The sequence below is a fragment of the Microcaecilia unicolor genome, chromosome 7, assembly GCF_901765095.1.
Source record: "Microcaecilia unicolor chromosome 7, aMicUni1.1, whole genome shotgun sequence".
In the NCBI taxonomy this organism is placed as follows: domain Eukaryota; kingdom Metazoa; phylum Chordata; class Amphibia; order Gymnophiona; family Siphonopidae; genus Microcaecilia; species Microcaecilia unicolor.
The window spans coordinates 186,902,870-186,923,935 of record NC_044037.1 but is presented as its reverse complement, the minus strand read 5'-3'; the positions used below and the strand labels follow the sequence as shown (position 1 = coordinate 186,923,935).

Sequence of the window (21,066 nt, the reverse complement as noted above, 5' to 3'; positions counted from 1 at the left end):
CTACACCAGTTCACACTAGTGGATTATATCCTTCGACCAGCAGACAGAAGTAGAGAAAACCAGACTGTTTCCAGTGACACCACTGGTATAACAGCCAGTGCAGCCTGGAGCTAGTCAGTATTTCTCTACCTCCAGCAGATGGTGTCGGTTGGACTGTGCAACTGTCTTTTTGTTGTTTTCCAGCCTGACTCCCATGGACCCAGGCTACTGTTGGCTAGTGGGGTAGCTACGGGTGCCTAGGTGGGCTCAGGCTCACCCAGTGGTGGCACCACATCACGCTTTCCCCTCTTTATTCTGCTGCGTCCTGGCATCTGCCTTCCTGTCTCTGAACCCCGTCCCTCCCCGGTGTACCTTACAGATGTCCCTGCTTGCACCAACCCCATAGGCTTCCATCCCCTTGACTATGCTGGAGTGGGTGGTGGTCATCACCAGTGCCAGCCTGAGGTCAGACCAGTTTGTTTAAGGCATTTGGTCGGCAGAAGAGGTCTCCTGGTCCATCAACCGCTTGGAGTCCAGGGTGATTCGCTTGGTGCTACAGGGCTTCCTTCCTATTATTTGAAGGAAGGCAGATTAGGTGTTCTCGAACAACATGATAGCAGTCACTTATATCCGCAAACAGGGTGGGACCAGATTTTATGGCTATGCAGCTGGGCAGAGATCCATTTTTCTTTGCTCTTTTGGCAATGCACATTGCTGGAATGGACAGTGTATAAGTGGAATTCCTCAGCTACCGCTATTTGGACCCAGGGAAATGGGCCCTGAGTGATTCAGTATATTGGCTTATTGTGGATCACTGAGGGAGGTTGGAGTTAGATCTGAGGCCTCTTCAGAAAATGTAAAGTGTCCTTGTTTTTTCAGTCGGAGAACTGTTCAGGGTGTGGCAGGAATCAGTGTGCTAGTTCAGAATTGGCCTGCCTGGTTGCTGCTGAACATGTCCAGCCATTGGTGAGCTGGAACTTGCAGGATAGCACAGCACCCCTTTTCTAGTCATTCTTGTCGTGCCCGATTGGCTGTGACACCCACGGTATACGGATGTGGTCCAGTTTCTGGTAGAGGTCCCTCTACCCCTGCTACCAGGGTCCAGTTGTCTGGAAAATCTGGATCATTTCTGGTTTATAGCCTGGCTCTTGAGAGGCAGCGCTTGAGGTGTAAGGGGCACCTGGCACTGGTCATAGCCACCCTCTTATGGGGTAGGAAAGCATCCACATCTTTGGTTTACGTCCAAGTGAGAAAGACATTTGAGTCTTGGTATGGTCAGAGGCCACTCTCTTCTTGGAGGGCTGATATTTCCATGATTCTTTCCTCCAAGATGGTTTTGAGTAGGGTCTGGCCCTTAATTCTCTTAGGGTTCGAGTTGCTGTACTGACCTGCTACCAGGGTTCCGTGAGGGGCAGGTTGTTGGTGGCTCTGCCTGATGTGGTCAAGTTTTTGTGGGGGGTTAAATACTTTGTCCCTCTCTTCGGCCAGTCCTCCCCCAGTGCCATCTTTCTCTGGACCTGAAGGCTCTGGTGGGAGCTCCCTTTGAGCCTCTGCATCTGACATCCTTACTACTACTTGACATTTCTAGAGCACTACTAGGGTTACGCAGCGCTGTACAGTTTAACAAAAAGGACAGTCCCTGCTCAAAGGAGCTTACAATCTAAAGGACGAAATGACAAGTTGGGGCAGTCTAGATTTCTTGAATAGAGGTAAAGTGGTTAGGTGCCAAAGGCGACATTGAAGAGGTGGGCTTTGAGCAAGGATTTGAAGATGGGCAGGGAGGGGGCCTGGCGCATGGGTTCAGGGAGTTTATTCCAAGCATGGGGTGGGGTGAGGCGAGGCAGAAGGGGTGGAGCCTGGAGTTGACGGTGGTGGAGAAGGGTACTGAAAGGAGGGATTTGTCTTGAGCGGAGGTTATGGGTAGGAACGTAAGGGGAGATGAGGGTAGAGAGGTAAGGAGGGGCTGCAGATCGAGTGCATTAAAAAGACCTTTCCTGGTTTTCGGAGCTACAGGCTCTTTCATGTAGGGATCTCTGTTTGTCTTTTTCTGCTGATGTTGTGTCTCCATGTCCAGTGTTCTCCTTTCTTCCAGAGGTTATGTCCGCTTTTCACTTGAACCAGGTAGTTTTGCTGCCTGAATTTCCGCTTCAGTTTGGGAAGAGGGTGAATTTTCGCAGAATTTTGATGAAATATCTGGAGGCAAGTAATAAGTTTAGCAGATCAGACCATCTTTTCATTCAGTTTCATGGCCTCATAAAGAGGAAATGGCTTCTAAGGTTTCAATTGCATATTGGATTGAGGCAGCCATTGATGCTGTGTATAGTTTGACGAGTAAGGCTGTTCTGATTGGCCTCAGGACTCATGCAACTAGGGCCCAGGCCATTTTCTTGGTGGAGGCCTGGGCTGTTTGTCCAGAGGACATTTGTTAAGCAGCCACATGGTCCTTCATTTCTTTGTGAAGCATTTTAAATTAGATCTGTGAGCTTCTTCCTGGATGTATGAGCTTTAGTACATCCCACTGGTGGACTGGTCTAGTTAGACGATAAAGAAGGTGAAGTTTATTTTTTCCTGTTAATTTCCTGTCCTTGAGTCCAGCTAGACCAGTCCACCATCCTGCCCGAAAGACTCTGGGTTGGGAGTACCCACTGACTGCTCTGGATTTTCATTTCCTTCATCTGGTTTTCTTGGAGCTTCCTTTATCTTCAAATTAGTTAATTTAGTTGGATGCTCTTTTGGAAGTTTTCTGTATTTTTTTTTTTTTTGTTAGGTAAATACTGCCTAATTCCAGGTTGCGCCTGCTGTTATACCAGTGATGTCACTGGAAACTGTTTTTCTCTATCTCCATCTGCTGGTCAGGGGATATAACCAACTGTGTGGACTGGTCTAGCCAGACTCAAGGAAGGAAATTAATAGGTAAGAATAAATTTCACTATTTATTTTTTACATCCTGTGTGACAGACCAAATAATTTGTTTAATTTTTTCATCCTAAATGTCATTTAAAACTTCTGCCTTGAAAGGAGATACATTTCATGTCCTAGTCTAGGTGACTTGGGTCCCAGTCATCTATATTGTGGCTTACAATTGGGAATCCCTGATGTCAAGCTGTGTTTGTAACATCACAGAGTTATCTTCCTCTTCATCTTGTAGCTGCTGTTGTTTTTTTTTTTAAATTTAAAGTTGATACAGTGTATGTAATTCTGTTCTGTAGACAGTTGATGGAGAATGTTTTTTGATGTAAACTACTTGGGCCTTATACCTGAAGTATGAAGAGTTTTAAGGACAGATCCTGATTGTATGAAAAATAATTTTTGAGTGGGGTGTAGTGTAATCAGTGAAAATGCTCTGTTCTGCGAACAATGCTTACTATATATGGCCATTTTTAATGTCTGTTAACATTTACTTCATGTGGACTGAGGCACACTTTCATTCCCACCGCCCCCCCCCCCCCCCCTTTATGCTTGCTGACTGTCGTATTTCTCTACTAGGTGCTGCAGTGGGAATACCACTCACAGGGGAAGAAGCACAAGTCTGTATGGTACATGATCTCCATAAAACCTTAACCCCTCTGGCAACTGCTTATGCAAGAGCACGAGGTAAGTTCTGTGGTCAGTGTTCCTTGGTGAGATACCTAGCTGTTCCAATCCGCCTCACTTCTGGATAAGAGTGCTGTTTGGGTGATTCAGACCCATGATGCTTCATTAAGCGTTCTGGATTTTGTAGTTCATTTTTTTTTTCTAAAGCCCTCTAATTTTTGAGCATATTGTTGTCTGAAAGGGAAAGTGTAATATGAGAAATGTTTGCATAAAAAGAGACATATAGGGCCAGATTCTATATTTGGCGCCAAAAAAATTGTCGCGGATGGAAAAACGTGAATATGCGTGTTCTGTAAACCTCATCTAACTTTAGTCACGGTTTATAGAATACACATAACGCCATCCTCGCGGCTAAAATTTAGGTGCAATCATTTACACCAGTGAAAACCTGGTGTAAATGCCCAAGCCTAATTTTGGCACAGAACGGGTTATTCTGTAACACTGCACATAAATTTTAGGAGAGCCCATGACCCTCTGATGCTCCTCCCATGGACACACCCCCTTTTGCAATTTGCATGCTAGAATTTACATGGACTACTTCATAGAATATGCTTAGTGAGTAGTGCACATAAAATCTAATTAGTGTCAATTGCTTTTTAATATTCAGTTATCAGCGATTGATGATTTAAAATAGACACATTAACCTTTACTTCTCATTTTCTCTGTTCTGCATCACATACAACACTTTTGCTTTCAGGCAGTGGTGTGTTAAAAATAGCAAGATGCAATATGGTAACTGGAACTGGAAAGAACACAAGGGTGCTTCATAGAGAGAGTGGTGGGAAGCAGTGAGAGACTTTCTCTCATATGTTATGTAGAAACATCCTTGCTTACCTGGCCAAAGCAAAACCCCAGAAAGGAGGGGGCAATGGTAGCGCTAACAAGGTCCCATTGACAGATGATGGTCACACATCACAGAGTTGCAGTAGAACTTTAGTATACACCAGTCTAACTTTTTTTTTTGGGGTGGGGGGCTTATTCTTTATTGCAGTAGGTTACTCTTGATTTTTTTTTCCTATACTAATATTGCTACCCATTTGTACTAAGGGTTTTAACACAGAAAAATCCACAGTAAAACACCAGGGGTAAAGGATAGCGTAGTCAACACGGTAGAAAGAGGAATTCCTTGCAATGGATTAAAAAAAACCAAAAACTAAAGTTTGGTGTGGTTTTGTTTTTGTTTTGCTTCCCCAGCCTTTAAACTGTAGTAAAAATTCTTAGACTACCTAAGGGAAAACTGGAAATAACCTCTTCAAGAGTCCAAGGAACACCAAAGAAGTAGAGGATGACACACACACAAGTTCCACTTGGGGAGTTGCAACTTGAAAATCTTTACTGATGCACCAAAGAAAGACCCAACGTGGGTCCATGTTTTGGCATGGCAAACCACCTGCTTCAGCAGTCACAAACATTCCGTGCATAAACAATTACATAAAAACATCAATAAGTATAATAAAAATCAAAAGTCAAAAACATTAAATCAATAAAAAGTAAAAAGAGAGGTTATGGACTGCATATATAAAACAATGGATTAGAATCACCGAAATAATTGTTAGAACATAACTATATTGCATGATGCATGGTGTGTAAAAATGTAAACACCATATACTCTAATGGTAACAAAATTGGGAAAGGGAATGGGACTTGATATAGTGCCTTTCTGTGTTGTTTTGTTTGTTTGTTTTATTTTGCAGCTACATTCAAAGTGGTTTACATAGTATATACAGGTACTTATTTGTACCTGGGGCAATGGAGGGTTAAGTGACTTGCCCAGAGTCACAAGGAGGTGCAGTGGGAATCGAACCCAGTTCCCCAGGATCAATGTCTGCTATACTAACCACTAAGCTACTCCTATATAGGAGTAACTATAGTTATACTATACAGTATAGTTTACTAAAGGAGTAACTATAAAGGGCAAATAAAACAACATTCATATTTATAAAGTATAAAAACCTATCTTATATGATATGTGGGAGTACATATATTAAAAGGAATGAAACTTAAGACACACAGTTGGGTGATTTGGTTGTAATGGGCTGGTGAGACAGCATGAATACATTAAGAACATATTTGTATTGGCCAGTGAAAAGGAGAACCCACCTCTGAATCCACTGCACTAGTGTGGTACTTGATGCAATCTATAAGCATTGCTAAAGAAACAACAGGAGCTCTGCCAGCTACAGAAGCAAAGGCACCTTCATTAGTTTATAATGGAAAAATATATTAAAAAGTATTCTGATCAATACAACACGTTTTGAGAAAGTAAAGTTTAAAAAAAAGGAATAATAATGAAGAGACTTCAAATAGTCGCTAAAGCCTAAAAGTGAAAACTGGTGAAAAGTATGACCGGTTAAAAGTATAAAATCAGTTAGAACAATACTGCCGGTTAGTGACTATACACGAGTACCTGAAAATGGCACCAAACGGAGCATGAAAACAATTTTAAAATACCACTGCATCAGCACTCTAAAGCCTTGGGCAAGCGATCTTCAAGCACAAACAGAGAGTAAAATTCTGACTTTGGGTTATGGTGCTGTTATATCAAACAAGAATAAAAGACTGATAAAAAGTAAAAACAGCTGAAAAGTCTAACAAAGTGGTTACTGGAGAAGTAAGCGTTTATCTGTATTCACCAGACACACTAATCGAAGAGCAGAGTTTACAGCTGAAACTGGGATCAAGACACCACCATCATGGGGGGGCAAAGGAGAATGTACGTGGTAACATAAGCCAAGAAAGATTAGTTACTTGCCACCTAGCTTTATCCCTATAAGCAGCACTTAAATTCCATGTTATAATTCAAGCAAAACAAATCAACTGCTCCTCTAGAGATTTACACCCCCAGATATTTTACTGCTTCTGGTGCCCGTGTTTCTGTCGAAGTGGCTGATGATGTCTCTGGAGACACCTTTCCCGGAAGTAGCCCTCTGCTAATTCGGTGCTGCCTCCATATGCCGAAATATCCTCCAGTGCTTCCTCAGATGGCTACCAGCCCAGGGAATGTAAGGGTTTGATCGCTGCTTCCCTAGAGTTCACATAATACGATTTCTCATGAACTCCAAAACTCGGTCCACAAGGGAAGGTCCACCTGTAGCGCACTTGTTCTGATCTTAATTTGCCAATGATACCTTGCAGTTCCCTGTGCTTTCGCAGTATTATTGGGAAAATATCCGTCTGTGACTCTGACATTCAAACTCTAATGCTCTATAGTATGGGAAATAAAGGTTTTGGATCTAGAGGCTGTGATGGAAGAGGTTGATTGTGATTTAATGACAATCACAGAGACATGGTTCACAGAGAACCATGATTGGGAATATAGTTATACCAGGCTATAATCTGTTGACGAAAGACAGGGTAGGAAGAAAGGGAGGGGGAGTGGCATTAAGAACATAGGAATAGCCATACTGGGTCAGATCAATGGTTCATCTAGCCCAGTATCCTACTACCAGCAGTGGCCAATTCAGGTCACAAGTATGTGATAGAATCCCAAATAGTAGCAAAATTCATGCTACTGATCCAAGGGATAAGCAGTGACTTTTTTCCATGTCTGTCTCAATAGCAGACTATGGACTTTTCCTCCGGGAACTTGTCAACCCTTTTTTTAAAACCAGATACACTAACTACTTATATCACATCCTCTGTCAGTGAGTTACAGAGCTTAACTATTTGTTGAGTGAAAATATATTTCCCCTTAGTCCTTCCTCCCATACTTTCTTATCTCATTGGTACCCACGTGTTTCCAGACAGCCAGTTCCTTCCCAGCACTGTCTAAAATCTTAGGTGACATGTTAAGTCCACCACATTAGGTTGGCTTTTGACCAAGCAATCCTCACGCCTACCAGCCTCCCAGCTATCTGCATGCCTAATAACTGAATCTTCAACTGAAATGGTTATCTTACCCCTTCCCTTCTGTATAGAAGCCCTTGGAGACATGTTCTTGGTACAAGAGGGTATTGTATTCCCTGGAGGGCAGGTCCTGGCTACAGGATCGCTTCTTCCTCACAAAGATCCTTTCAGGTGACCCCACTGCTCTAAGGCAAAACAGAGGTTGCTAGACTAGAAGTGGGACTTCTGTACTGTGTCCCCCCCTTATGTCTTCTCTGTATACCTGTTTGTGTGCCTCAGCTCCTCCAGAAATTGGACTACTTCTCTTGAGAGCCAGGAGCTTTTTGCACTGAGTTCACACATCATACATCTGGCACTCAGTGTAGAAGACTGGGTTGCATCCATCTTTTTGCTGGACTTCTGTCTTCCTTTGTGCAATCCTTTGCTACCATCTTGTCCTATCCATGAGTGCTCAGTCCACCTCCAGGTTAAGAAAACTGTCTGAATCAGCTTAAAGTTTACTGTCTTTTGCTCCTGCTTCTCACAGTTAGGCATCAGTATTTGGCTGGGTCTGATCAATTTATCCCCTGGGATGTGCTAAATTCTTGCTTAGAAGAGCCCTGTACTGCGGAACTCCTGCCTCAGGTAGCCATCCCAGCCAGTGATGCTAGTGATGTTACTTCCTCCCAGCAGGGACAATTTCTACCTGCTCCTTCCTCTGGTAGCACTTGACCCCTGGCGATACATTGGAATAGACCTTCAGGGGTCAGCCTGCCAGATATGAGGTATTCCCTTATTTGGCAGGCTGACCCCTGGTGGTATGTCTTGACGTGCTGCTGGGGGTAAGGCACTGCTGTTTTCTGAGTTGGCAGTGGAAGAAGAGGACTTTGGGGGATGTGTCCCTGTGACCAGATTAGTAATGGCCAACCAGCTGAGGGGAGGGGGCGGGGCAAAAAAAAGGTGATGCTCGGTGTTGCAGCTTTTGGGATTCTCTATGTCTGGGGTGTCCTGGATATGACAGCCACATTAAAATGAGACGTAATTTCTTATCAATCTGTGAAATATGTGTATTTTGATCCTGATCAGCTTTCTGCTTTTTTAATAGCTAGAAGTGCTCCTAGTTAAAGGTATTCGAACAGAAACACGTCTGTATCTCAATTATAATTTAAAGAGATTATTTTGATTCTTCTTTTTCTCCAGTGTAGGAATATTGGACTCCTATTGTGGACTTTTATGAAGCTATAGAGTATAATTTCTTGGTTAAAAATGTAATTTTGTGAATTTGATTATTATAGTGGAATATTTCTATTGCAAGTGATATGCTTGTTTAATAATACAATAATTATAAATAATTTAAAAAAAAATGAGGAATCATAGGAGGTTTTCCCCCTTTCATTTTCTGTCAGTGTGTAATTTGATCCCCATGTGACTTTGATGTGCACAGTTTTTCCTGTCTGCACACATTTAGCAGTGGAGCAATTTACATGCCATTTAGTTTTACTGCATGGAGAGTGCATTAGGAAATTGTGTGCTATACCTCGATGCACAGTTCTAATGCATGGCTTACTACTTCAGCCACATAGGTTGCAGTATGGTTGTCTACTTCAGCTGTCAGTACAGTGATGTACAGGCAGTTAAGCTTATTTGGGTGACAGCAGGTGGTGGAGGTAAGAGCAAGGAAGGGTGACTGGAGCTGGATTAGTTTAGGCAGGGTCAGCTGCTGAGATGAGGTGAGACAGATGGGCCCTATTTTTATATTTTTCTCTGTTACTGTGTATAATGCTTCCATCAGATCATGGCTTGCAGCAAAGGATTTAAAAGTTGCAGTAATACTCTAATACAGAATGTAGTTTTCTTTGCTGCTGAGTGTAACAGAACATCTGGTGTACGTAGTCCTGGGGAAAAGGGATTGTTACAATTTGCAGCTGGTAGCCAGGAAAATGATCAGACTTAACAACTGTACACGTTCTACTCTTCTTGAGGTAACATGCTACACATTCCGTGTAGCACAATCACAGAAAGTCAAGATTTTCTAAGCATCCAGTATTTTATAGATAACTCGGGTATTATAAAAGCAGTTCTTGGATGACAGATGTTAAATGGTGCACGGAAGAAAGGCCTGTGTATTGAGCGACAGTTACTGTGCTAGTGCAGATGAATGAAGAGGTACTTGATCCTGTCAGCACTCCCACCGCTTACTGTAGTTCGCAGAGTCAGCCAAACATCTCATTCTAAATGCTGAAGATTCAGATGTGCAGCATCTCATAAGCATTAAGTCAGCACTTTTGTTCTACACATGGGTACAATAAAGGTAGTTTTTAAAATACCATTAGCAATATTGTGGAAAGTTAGACAAGATCATGACTGTTCTCACCTTCCTAGTCATCTGCAAATTTCCTGATTCTGCATTGGAAAAATACACCAGTTTTATGATGCTTTTAGCAATGGGAACTTTTGTAAACATCCGTAAGTTGTAGAGGAGATCAGTCAGAAGCTGACTTAGTGAAAGTTATCAAATATACACAACTACTACTTCTCTTAAAAATTGAGAAAGAGTATTCCACCTTTTCAATTATTCATTAATAAACACGAGCCTCAACAGCCCCAGGATAAGTCTTAGACTTTTACAAACAGCAACCTAATGGGGTGCGCATTCATCGGCTCACTGGCTAGTTGGAAAAACCGCAGTGGAAAACAACTCCTAAAGGGAGAAAAAGCCATTACTGGAAAAAAAACAATTGCTACCAAAAATATTTAAAAAAAATGCAATAGTGGCAAGTACTTTACTCAATTTTAAGGTTAAAGAATGAATGTCTTAGTTCCAAAGACCTAAAAGAGCCTTTACTTTTTCATATATGGATTTAAATTTGAGCACTTAGCTTCCTTAATGTCTCTTCAGCTATAAAAGTGCACCGGGCAATGAAGATTGTGGTTAAATGCCAAAGGCAAACTGCTGAAGGTCCTATTCCTCAACAAAGGCCCCCTTGTTTCGCGAAGCTGCATCAGGAGGTGAAACGTTTTTCAAAATGATAAAGGCAAAAAATGGCAAAGAGGAATTTAGACGCTCAGGATTGTTTTTTTTTTTTTTTTTTTCTATTCAACTAGCTTTATTGCACTGAACAACCATTGGCCAATCAAAAGAAATCGTCCCTTTCTATTGGACTGTTCAAGCCTCGAGGAATTAATGTGTCTACTGATAAATCAAACGTTGCTTAAGTTGCCGTAAAATCCTTGATATATCTCCTCTATGACCATTATCTGGTATATGTTCAATAGCCATGCATTGACTCCATCTTGTCCTTTGAGACTTTTGCATGAGATTATCAGCACCCACAAGCACACTTTTACTTTCATCTCCAATTAGCTCATTTTTTAGTGAGAGAGGCTACTGTTTTTTAAGAAGAGATCTTTGAAGACTGTCTACTTTTAGTGGATATACTATACAGCAGGGGGTGCTCAGTGTCTGTCCTAGAGGTCTGCAACCCAGTTGCGTTTTCAGGATTTCCCCAATGAATATGCATGAGATCTATTTTCATTCACTGCTTCCATTTGGGAAATCCTGAAAACCCAACTTGGTTTCGGACCTCTAGGACCAATATTGAGCACCCCTGTTATACGGGTATCTTAGGAATATTGGACCTGTAGAATTGCGGCCTAGATTTAAATGGGAACAGGAGCTTGGAATTACTGTTGAGCCTTCTGAATGGAAGGCCGTGGAAGCTACTTTGGCAAAAATAGCAATAGCAAAAAAATGTTCAAGAGAATAATGTTAAGATAATGTATCATTGGTATTTGACTCAAGTGCATTTGAGTTACTGGTATACACAGGCCTCTTCAACCTACTGGAGACTATCCAGCTTATTTTCGAAAGAGATCGGCCATCTTCCGACACAAATCGGGAGATGGCCGGCCATCTCATGAACCCGGCCAAATTGGTATAATGGAAAGCCGATTTTGGCCGGCTCCAACTGCTTTCCATCGCAGAGCCAGGCAAAGATAAAGGGGGGCGTTTTGGAAGGGTATGGAAGGCAGGACGGGGGCGTGGTTATGAGATAATGGAAAAAAGATAGCCGGCTCTGACGAGCACTTGGCCGGCTTCACTTGGTCCATTTATTTTTAGGACCAAGCTTCAAAAAAGTGCCCCAATTGACCAGATGACCACCGGAGGGAATCGGGAATGTCCTCCCCTTACTCCCCAAGTGGTCACCAACCCCCTCCCACCCAAAAAACAAATTTTAAAAACATTTTTTTGCCAGCCTCTATGCCAGCCTGAAATGTCATACCCAGCTCCCTGACAGCAGTATGCAGGTCCCTGGAGCAGTTTTTTGTGGGTGCAGTGCACTTCAGCCAGGTGGACCCAGGCCCATCCTCCCCCCCCCACCTGTTACACTTGTGGTGGTAAATGGGAGCCCTCCAAACCTCCCCCAAAACCCACTGTACCCACATGTAGGTGCCCCCCTTCACCCCTTAGGGCTATGGTAGTGGTGTAGAGTTGTGGAGAGTGGGTTTTGGGGGGGGATTTGGGGGGCTCAGCACCCAAGGTAAGGAGGGACTGTCTTCTATGTTTGTGCAGCGCTGCGTACGCCTTGTAGCGCTATAGAAATGCTAAATAGTAGTAGTAGTAGTAGAGGTATGCACCTGGGAGCAATTTGTGAAGTCCACTGCAGTGCCCCCTAGGGTGCCTGGTTGGTGTCCTGACATGTGAAGGGGGCTAGTGCACTACAAATGCTGGCTCCTCCTACGACCAAATGCCTTGGTTTTGGCCGGGTTTGAGATGGCAGGCTTCAGTTTCCATTATCGGTGAAAACCGATGCTGGCCATCTCGAACCCGGCCATCTCTGACATTTGGCCGGCCCCAACCGTATTATCGAAACAAAAGATGGCTTTTTCGATAATACGGTCGGGGACAGCTGTTTATGGCGCCGGCCATATAGATGGCCGGCCATGTGAAACTTATTTGGTGGTCCTACCCAAAAGCTTGTACTGGACTAATTCTACTCTTGTATCATTGTTAGATAAATAAATAAATCCCAGAGTGTAGTAAGTTTCTTCCAAAATAAAGTTAGGCAGTTAGGTTTTGATTTTATAATGGGATGTTTATTTAAACTCTGATTTAGATCCATCTGGGCACATTGGACTGCAAGTGTTCAAATGGTTGCAGCAGTTTCCATCTCTTCCCAGCTAATATTAACATTCTGAAGATCTTCCTTGAATCACTTGTTTACTCTTTCCAGAAATACTAGGACTAGGGGGCACGCAATGAAGCTACAAAGTAGTAAATTTAAAACGAATCGGAGAAAATATTTCTTCACTCCTCGTGTAATTAAACTCTGGAATTCATTGCCAGAGAAGCATTAGCTTAGCAGGGTTTTAAAAAGGTTTGGATGGCTTCCTAAAGTTAAAGTCCATAGACCATTATTAAAATGGACTTGGGGAAAATCCACTGCTTATTTCTAGAATAAGCAGCATAAAATGTACTATTTTGGGATCTTGCCAGGTACTTGTGACCTGGATTGGCCACTGTTAGAAACAGGATGCTGGGCTTGATGGTCCTTCGGTCTGTCCCAGTATGGCAATACTTTTGTACTTCCTTGAACGTGCTATGCTAGATGTTTTTTTTGTCTCCCTTGCTTTCTCTTTTCACCTGTTGGTGTCTGTTGCATTGCGATTTTGGGATGTTGATAATTTTGCAGCCTTGGAATATGTCAATCCAGCAGGACTCTTTGCTCATGTATAATATCTAGGTGTTATAGAGTTGGCTGTCAGAATTTTCTCATTGGTAGTATGGTCATGATAGGTGACATCAAGAATTCTTTGCAGGCACTGATGTAGAGGTCAGCCAAGTTTTAGTTACGGTGCTGGAACTGGCCCAGAATCCTTTTTCTGCCAGGGTTCAGTTTGTCAAAAGGCTACCACTGTGGTTTCGATTTTGGCCGAAACTAACCACCTGTAGTTGCCTCTTTTGGGCCTATCTTACAATCTCTAGCACAATAGGGGTGTAGTCAGAGCAGGTATGATCCCCAGTCACTCCTGCCCATGTAAGCTCTACTCTAGAAATGGCTGCCCTGACCTCTAGTGGTAGTCTCACAAGACTTCCGTAAGAGGTCACGCAACTATTTTGAGAATAGAGCTGACGTGCAAGAGTGACTGACTCGGGGGGGGGGATCACTCCTGCTCTGACTATGCCACTAGAACACAAGGGATTGTAAGGTAGTCTGGGTAGGGGGAACAACTCTGCATTGTTTTTGTGTGTGCGATTGCAAGTAATAACAGTTATGATCTTGCATGGTAGTTTATATGGTAAATAGAGTGTTCCTAATAAATGCTTTTGATATAGACGTTTAGCAGGAATTTAAGCCTGTAAATTTAAGAATAAGCTCCTCATGAATTAGCCTCTCTGTGTAGATATGACATCAGTTGTCACTCCAAATGTAACACAAAGCCAGCCATTGTAAAAGCACTTTGAATTTTAATTTGTTTTCATTAGCTGAGGTCCATGTCTCAGAGGCTATTTTGTTTGGAGGTAAAATATGGCCTTTCGTTATTTAAATTATAATATATATTCTGGCTTGGATACTATTTGGGTGATTCTAAAGAATTTCCAGGCTGTGTTGGGTTTGATTATGATGCAGTGTTTTAATCTTGTGGTGTACAGAAGCTAAATTCAAAGGAACCTGCAGTGATTTGTTTTCAAGCACAAGTACTGGTCAGATTGTAGTGTTAGTAGGGTAATATTACAATGAAATGAAGTTTAAATATTATACAATAATTTGAGAAATGTATTGCTCTTGGTTTGTAATTTTTCAGAGCATGTAGTCCTCGCATTCAGTAACATTAATGGGCTTTTTTTTTTTTTTTTTTTAAATTCTGGCTTGTGCATCAGGCTGGTATAATGTCTGCAGTGTAGACTAGTTTCTCCGAGGACAAGCAGGCTGCTTGTTCTCACGACTGGGTTGACGTCCACGGCAGCCCGCACCAACCGGAACAAAAACTTTGCGGGCGGTCCCGCATGCCGGGCACGGCCACCGCGCATGCGTGGCCGTCTTCCCGCCCGTGCGCGACCGTTCCCGCTCAGTTTTTTTCGATTCCGCGCTGGAGAGAGACGTGTTATTGTCTCTCTCTCTGTCAGCCCCGGAAACCGGATCGCGGCCTAGCCGCGAGTTTTTTTTCTCTTTTCATGCGCGTTCGCGCCTCTCTTCTTCCTTTCTTCTGTTTAAAAAAAAAAAAGAAGTTTGTCCCCTCGTCGTCTTTAGTCGCTGGGGCGCCTCGTTGCGGCCTTGTGGCCCCGCGGTCATTTCTTTTTCGGGTGTGCTTTTCACCGCCACCATCGACGACTTTGACTTTGCTGACGCGATTTTTCCGTCGATGTCCTCGAAGGTCCCGAGCGGATTCAAGAAGTGTGGTCGGTGCGGCCGGCAGATCTCGCAAACCGATACGCTTGGTGCCTCCAGTGCCTTGGGCCGGAGCATAATACCAAGACGTGCACCTTGTGTCTCGGCTTGCGGAAACGGACACAGGTGGCGAGGCAAGTTCTTCGGGACCGTCTTTTTGGAACTTGCGCCGGTCCCTCGACGGCATCGGTGTCGACGGCCGGATCTTCAGTACCGATATCAACGAAATCGGCACCGACGATGGCACCGACCCCAGGAGTACAGGTACCGTTGGCCTGCCGGTCCACCGGCGACGTCAGGGGTGACGGCCGCGTGGGCAATCGGCCCCGGCCACTCCCTCTACCCAGGGCCATCGGGACCGAACCCTGTCAGACCCGATCCCTCGAGGCCGGGGGGGGGGGGTCTACCTCCTCTTCATCTCTGCTGCCGAGCGCCGATGACGGGCACCGAAAGAAGAATAAAAAGCACAGTCATCGGTCGCACACGGGACTACCAGCTCCGGCGCCTCCAGAGATGATTCGACGCCGAGGAAGCAGCAGTGCCGAGAGGAGCGTTCCCCCTCGGTTGAAGAGGTGTTGCTGCGTCAGTCCATGGGTACTTCGGTACCGTCTCCTGGACCCGAGCAGCTTCCGGCACCGACACCCACACCGGCCCCCCTGCCTTTCCCGACAGTAGGCCTTGACGAGTGCCTCCGAGCCATCTTTCCAGGGATTCTGGAAGGGCTGATGCACCAGGCTTTGCCGGCACCGGAGGTGCTTGCGCCGTTGATGGGGGCGCCAGCGTGCTGTAGCCCGATGCCGAGGCCTCCGACACCGCTTGCGGTACCGGTGTCGACTGCCACGTAGGTGGAATCCCCGTCAATGGAGGGAGCTTCATCCCCGCCGGCACGGGACGCCATCATCGAGGACATGGTTCCTTGCAGTCGGCCCGGTTCAGGTCTGAGCTGCAAGAGCTCATGTCCGACACCGAGGAAGAGGCCTCGTGGGGGGAGGAGGAGGACCCCAGATATTTCTCCTCACCGGAGAGGAAGCTCTCGCCCCCTGAGAGCCTCTCCTTTGCCTCCTTCGTCAGGGATATGTCTATTTGCATTCCCTTCCCCGTGGTCTCTGTGGATGAGCCGAGGGCTGAGATGCTCGAGGTCCTCGACTATCCATCACCACCTAGAGAGTCTTCCACGGTGCCGTTGCACAATGTCCTCAAAGAGACACTGCTTCGGAACTGGCTGAAGCCCTTATCTAACCCCACCATCCCCAAGAAAGCGGAGTCCCAATACAGGATCCACTCTGACCCAGAGTTGATGCGGCCCCAATTGCCTCATGACTCGGCGGTCGTGGACTCTGCTCTCAAGAGGGCACGGAGTTCGAGGGATACCGCCTCGGCGCCCCCGGGGCGGGAGTCTTGCACTCTGGACTCGTTTGGGAGGAAGGCCTACCAATCTTCCATGCTCGTCACCCGCATCCAGTCATACCAGCTCTACACGAGCATTCACATGCGGAACAATGTGAAGCAACTGGCGGACCTGGTCGACAAGCTACCTCTGGAGCAGTCCAGGCCTTTTCAGGAGGTGGTCAGGCAGCTGAAGGCGTGCAGAAAGTTCCTGTCCAGGGGTATCTATGACACCTGTGATGTGGCATCTCGAGCTGCGGCCCAAGGTATAGTGATGTGCAGACTCTCCTGGCTGCGTGCCTCATACCTGGACAACCGCACCCAGCAACGACTGGCGGATGTCCCTTGCCGGGGGGATAACATCTTTGGCGAGAAGGTCGAGCAGTTGGTGGACCAACTACATCAGCGGGAAACCGCTCTCGACAAGCTCTCCCCGGGCGCCTTCAGCATCCACCTCTGCAGGTGGACGTTTTTCCCGGGCCAGGCAGGCTGCGCCCTACGCCTACACCAAGCGTAGGTACACCCAGCCGGCCCGAAGGCCTCCTCAGGCACAGGGACAGTCCCAGCGCGCTCGTTCCCGTCAACAGCATGTGCTTAAGCAGCCCCCTGCGCCTCCACAGCAAAAGCCGGGGACGGGCTTTTGACTGGATCCATGGGAACATAGCCGCCATCAAAGTGTCCGTACCGGACAACCTGCCGGTCGGGGGGAGGTTGAAAGTTTTTCACCAAAGGTGGCCTCTGATAACCTCCGACCAGTGGGTTCTCCAAATAGTGCGGTGCGGATACACCCTGAATTTGGCCTCCACTCCACCAAATTGCCCACCGGGAGCCCAATCCTTCAGCTCTCATCACAGGCAGGTACTTGCAGAGGAACTCTCCGCCCTTCTCAGCGCCAATGCGGTCGAGCCCGTGCCACCCGGACAGGAGGGGCAGGGATTCTATTCTCGGTACTTCCTTGTGGAAAAGAAAACAGGGGGGATGCGCCCCATCCTAGACCTGAGAGGCCTGAACAAATACCTGATCAAAGAGAAGTTCAGGATGCTTTCCTTAGGCACCCTTCTACCAATGATTCAGAAAGACGATTGGCTATGTTCCCTGGATTTAAAGGACGCTTACACTCACATCCCGATACTGCCAGCTCACAGACAGTATCTCCGATTCCGTCTGGGGACACGGCACTTTCAGTATTGTGTGCTGCCCTTTGGGCTCGCCTCTGCACCACGGGTGTTCACGAAGTGTCTCGTGGTGGTTGCAGCGTATCTACGCAAGCTGGGAGTGCATGTGTTCCCATATCTCGACGATTGGCTGGTGAAGAGCACCTCAGAGGCAGGAGCTCTTCGGTCCATGCAGTGTACTATCCACCTTCTGGAGCTGCTGGGGTTTGTGATAAATTACCCGAAGTCCCATCTCCAGCCAGTCCAATCTCTGGAATTCATAGGAACGCTGCTGAATTCTCAGACGGCTCAGGCCTTCCTTCCCGAGGCAAGGGCGCAGAACCTTCTATCCCTTGCCTCTCAGACCAGAGTGTCTCAGCAGGTCACAGCTCGGCAGATGTTGAGACTCCTGGGTCAGATGGCCTCCATGGTTCATGTGACTCCCATGGCTCGCCTTCACATGAGACCTGCTCAATGGACCCTAGCTTCCCAGTGGTGTCAAGCTACCGGGAATCTAGAGGATGTCATCCGTCTGTCCATCAGTTGCCGCAATTCGCTGCACTGGTGGACCATTCGGACCAATTTGACCCTGGGACGTCCATTCCAAATTCCGCAGCCCACGAAAGTGCTGACGACGGATGCATCTTGCCTGGGGTGGGGAGCTCATGTCGATGGACTCCACACCCAGGGTCTGTGGTCCCTTCAGGAACAAGATCTTCAGATCAACCTCCTGGAGCTCCGAGCGGTCTGGAACGCGCTGAAGGCCTTCAGAGATCGGCTGTCCTACCAAATCATCCAAATTCGGACAGACAATCAGGTTGCAATGTATTACATCAACAAGCAGGGGGGCACCGGATCTCGCCCCCTGTGTCAGGAAGCCGTCGGGATGTGGCGTTGGGCTTGCCAGTTCGGCATGCTTCTCCAAGCCACATACCTGGCAGGCGTAAACAACAGTCTGGCCGACAGACTGAGCAGTCATGCAACCGCATGAGTGGTCGCTCCATTCCAGAGTGGTACGCAAGATCTTCCGAGAGTGGGGCACTCCCTCGGTGGACCTTTTCGCCTCTCAGACCAACCACAAGCTGCCTCTGTTCTGTTCCAGACTACAGGCACACAGCAGACTAGCGTAGGATGCCTTTCTCCTCCATTGGGGGACCGGCCTCCTGTATGCTTATCCTCCCATACCTTTGGTGGGGAAGACTTTACTGAAGCTCAAGCAAGATCACGGCACCATGATTCTGATAGCGCCTTTTTGGCCCCGTCAGATCTGGTTCCCTCTACTTCTGGAGTTGTCCTCCGAAGAACCGTGGAGATTGGAGTGTTTTCCGACTCTCATTTCGCAGAACGATGGAGCGCTTTTGCACCCCAACCTTCAGTCTCTGGCTCTCACGGCCTGGATGTTGAGGGCGTAGACTTTGCTTCGTTGGGTCTGTCTGAGGGTGTCTCCCGCGTCTTGCTTGCCTCTAGAAAGGATTCCACTAAAAAGAGTTACTTTTTTAAGTGGAGGAGGTTTGTCGTTTGGTGTGAGAGCAAGGCCCTAGAACCTCGCTCTTGTCCTGCACAGAACCTGCTTGAATACCTTCTGCACTTATCAGAGTCTGGCCTCAAGACCAACTCGGTAAGGAATCACCTTAGTGCGATTAGTGTTACCATTATCGTGTGGAGGGTAAAGCCATCTCTGGAGAGCTTTTAGTCGTTCGATTCATGAGAGGCTTGCTTTTGTCAAGGCCACCTGTCAAGCCTCCTGCAGTGTCATGGGATCTCAACGTCGTCCTCACCCAGCTGATGAAACCTCCTTTTGAGCCACTGAATTCCTGCCATCTGAAGTACTTGACCTGGAAGGTCATTTTCTTGGTGGCTGTTACTTCAGCTCGTACAGTCAGTGAGCTGCAAGCCCTGGTAGCTCATGCTCCTTATACAAAATTTCATCATAACAGAGTAGTACTCCGCACTCACCCAAAGTTCCTGCCGAAGGTGGTGTCGGAGTTCCATCTTAACCAGTCAATTGTCTTGCCAACATTCTTTCCCAGACCACATACCTTCCCTGCTGAACGTCAATTGCACACATTGGACTGCAAGCGAGGGTTGGCCTTCTATCTGGGGCGGACAGAGCCCCACAGACAGTCCACCCAATTGTTTATTTCTTTCGACCCCAATAGGAAAGGGGTCGCTGTCTGGAAACGCACCATCTCCAATTGGCTAGCAGATTGCATTTCCTTCACTTACGCCCAGGCTGGGCTGGCTCTTGAGGGTCATGTCACGGCTCATAGTGTTAGAGCCATGGCAGCGTCAGTGGCCCACTTGAAGTCAGGCACTATTGAAGAGATTTGCAAGGCTGCGACGTGGTCATCTGTCCACACATTCACATCTCATTACTGCCTCCAGCAGGATACCCGACGCGACAGTCGGTTCGGGCAGTCGGTGCTGCAGAATCTGTTTGGGGTTTGAATCCAACTCCACCCTCCAGGACCCAATTTTGTTCTGTTCAGGCTGCACTCTGTTAGTTGTTCTTCATAGGTCAATTTCTGTTATGCCCTCGCCGTTGCAAGGTTCAATTGACCTGGGTTCTTGTTTTGAGTGAGCTTGAGAGCTAGGGATACCCCAGTCGTGAGAACAAGCAGCCTGCTTGTCCTCGGAGAAAGCGAATGATACATACCTGTAGCAGGTGTTCTCCGAGGACAGCAGGCTGATTGTTCTCACCTACCCTCCCTCCTCCCCTTTGGAGTTGCGTTTTTACTCATTCCTTTGCTTGTCATTCAACTGAGCGGAAACGGTCGCGCACGGGTGGGAAGACGGCTGCGCATGCGCGGTGGGCGTGCCCTGTGTGCGGGACCGCCCGCAAAGTTTTTGTTCCGGTTGGTGGGGGCTGCCATGGACGTCAACCCAGTCGTGAGAACAATCAGCCTGCTGTCCTTGGAGAACACCTGCTACAGGTATGTATCATACGCTGTCTGGACTTCTTTACCCTATTTTAGTAGTAATCTATATCATGCTTGTCCTTAATCAGTTTTGTAACTAAATACAAAATGGAGAACTTCTCAATGCTACTTGTGCACAGTTTGGGCAAGCATAAAAAGCTAGTAATCACAAGTTCCTGCCTCAGAAGATATTTAACTACATCTGCATTGATTTGGGAACCTAAAAGTGCCGGACTTGTTGAGAATCCTTGTTTAAAATGGCTCTTCCCAGGGGACGGAATCAAGATGAACGCATGACTCGTGGTAGGAGCTCGGCTCTGTGTTTCTCCTGCTTTGTTGTCTCTTCCTTTGAACCTAATGCTGCATACTAAATGTAAAAGAGTGGTTTGGGTTGCTCTCCTGCTGACGTGCACCTCCTCGCTTGCTCAACAGAGCATTGAGCATTTCACCACGAAAATTCTTCAGGAAGCCAGAGTGAGATTTCCTGTTGCCTGCGATGTAAAGGGAGATGCCATGGTTTGTGGACCTGAAACATCTTTGTCCCCTCCAGAGCTGATACCACCGCCCTGTCCTACAGAGATCTCCGTTTGAGGGCAGATCCTTTCTGCACCTGAAGTGGCTGCAGATATGAGGCCTAGAGCGGGATCCAAGTTGAAGTTACAGCCTACAGAAGCTAAGACTATAATAGAGGCTGGAAGGGCCCCAAGAGTGGTGTTTCTCAGTCATTCAGATCTGGGAAGTGCTTTGTAAGCTTGAAGGCATGGTGGCTAAATCTTCTGACGTTTCCTGATTCATCAGTAGAATGGACACTTTAACCAA

At 46.5% G+C, this 21,066-nt stretch overlaps 1 protein-coding gene across 1 annotated transcript in view; it reads left to right on the top strand.

Moving 5' to 3' along the window:
* Nucleotides 1–21,066, top strand: part of ATIC (5-aminoimidazole-4-carboxamide ribonucleotide formyltransferase/IMP cyclohydrolase) — a 117,097-nt gene that overhangs the window by 38,424 nt on the left and 57,607 nt on the right. The window contains exon 9 of the mRNA XM_030209952.1: nt 3,466–3,573. Within this exon, the coding sequence (XP_030065812.1) occupies nt 3,466–3,573 (108 nt within the window). The remainder of the gene's footprint in view (nt 1–3,465; nt 3,574–21,066) is intronic.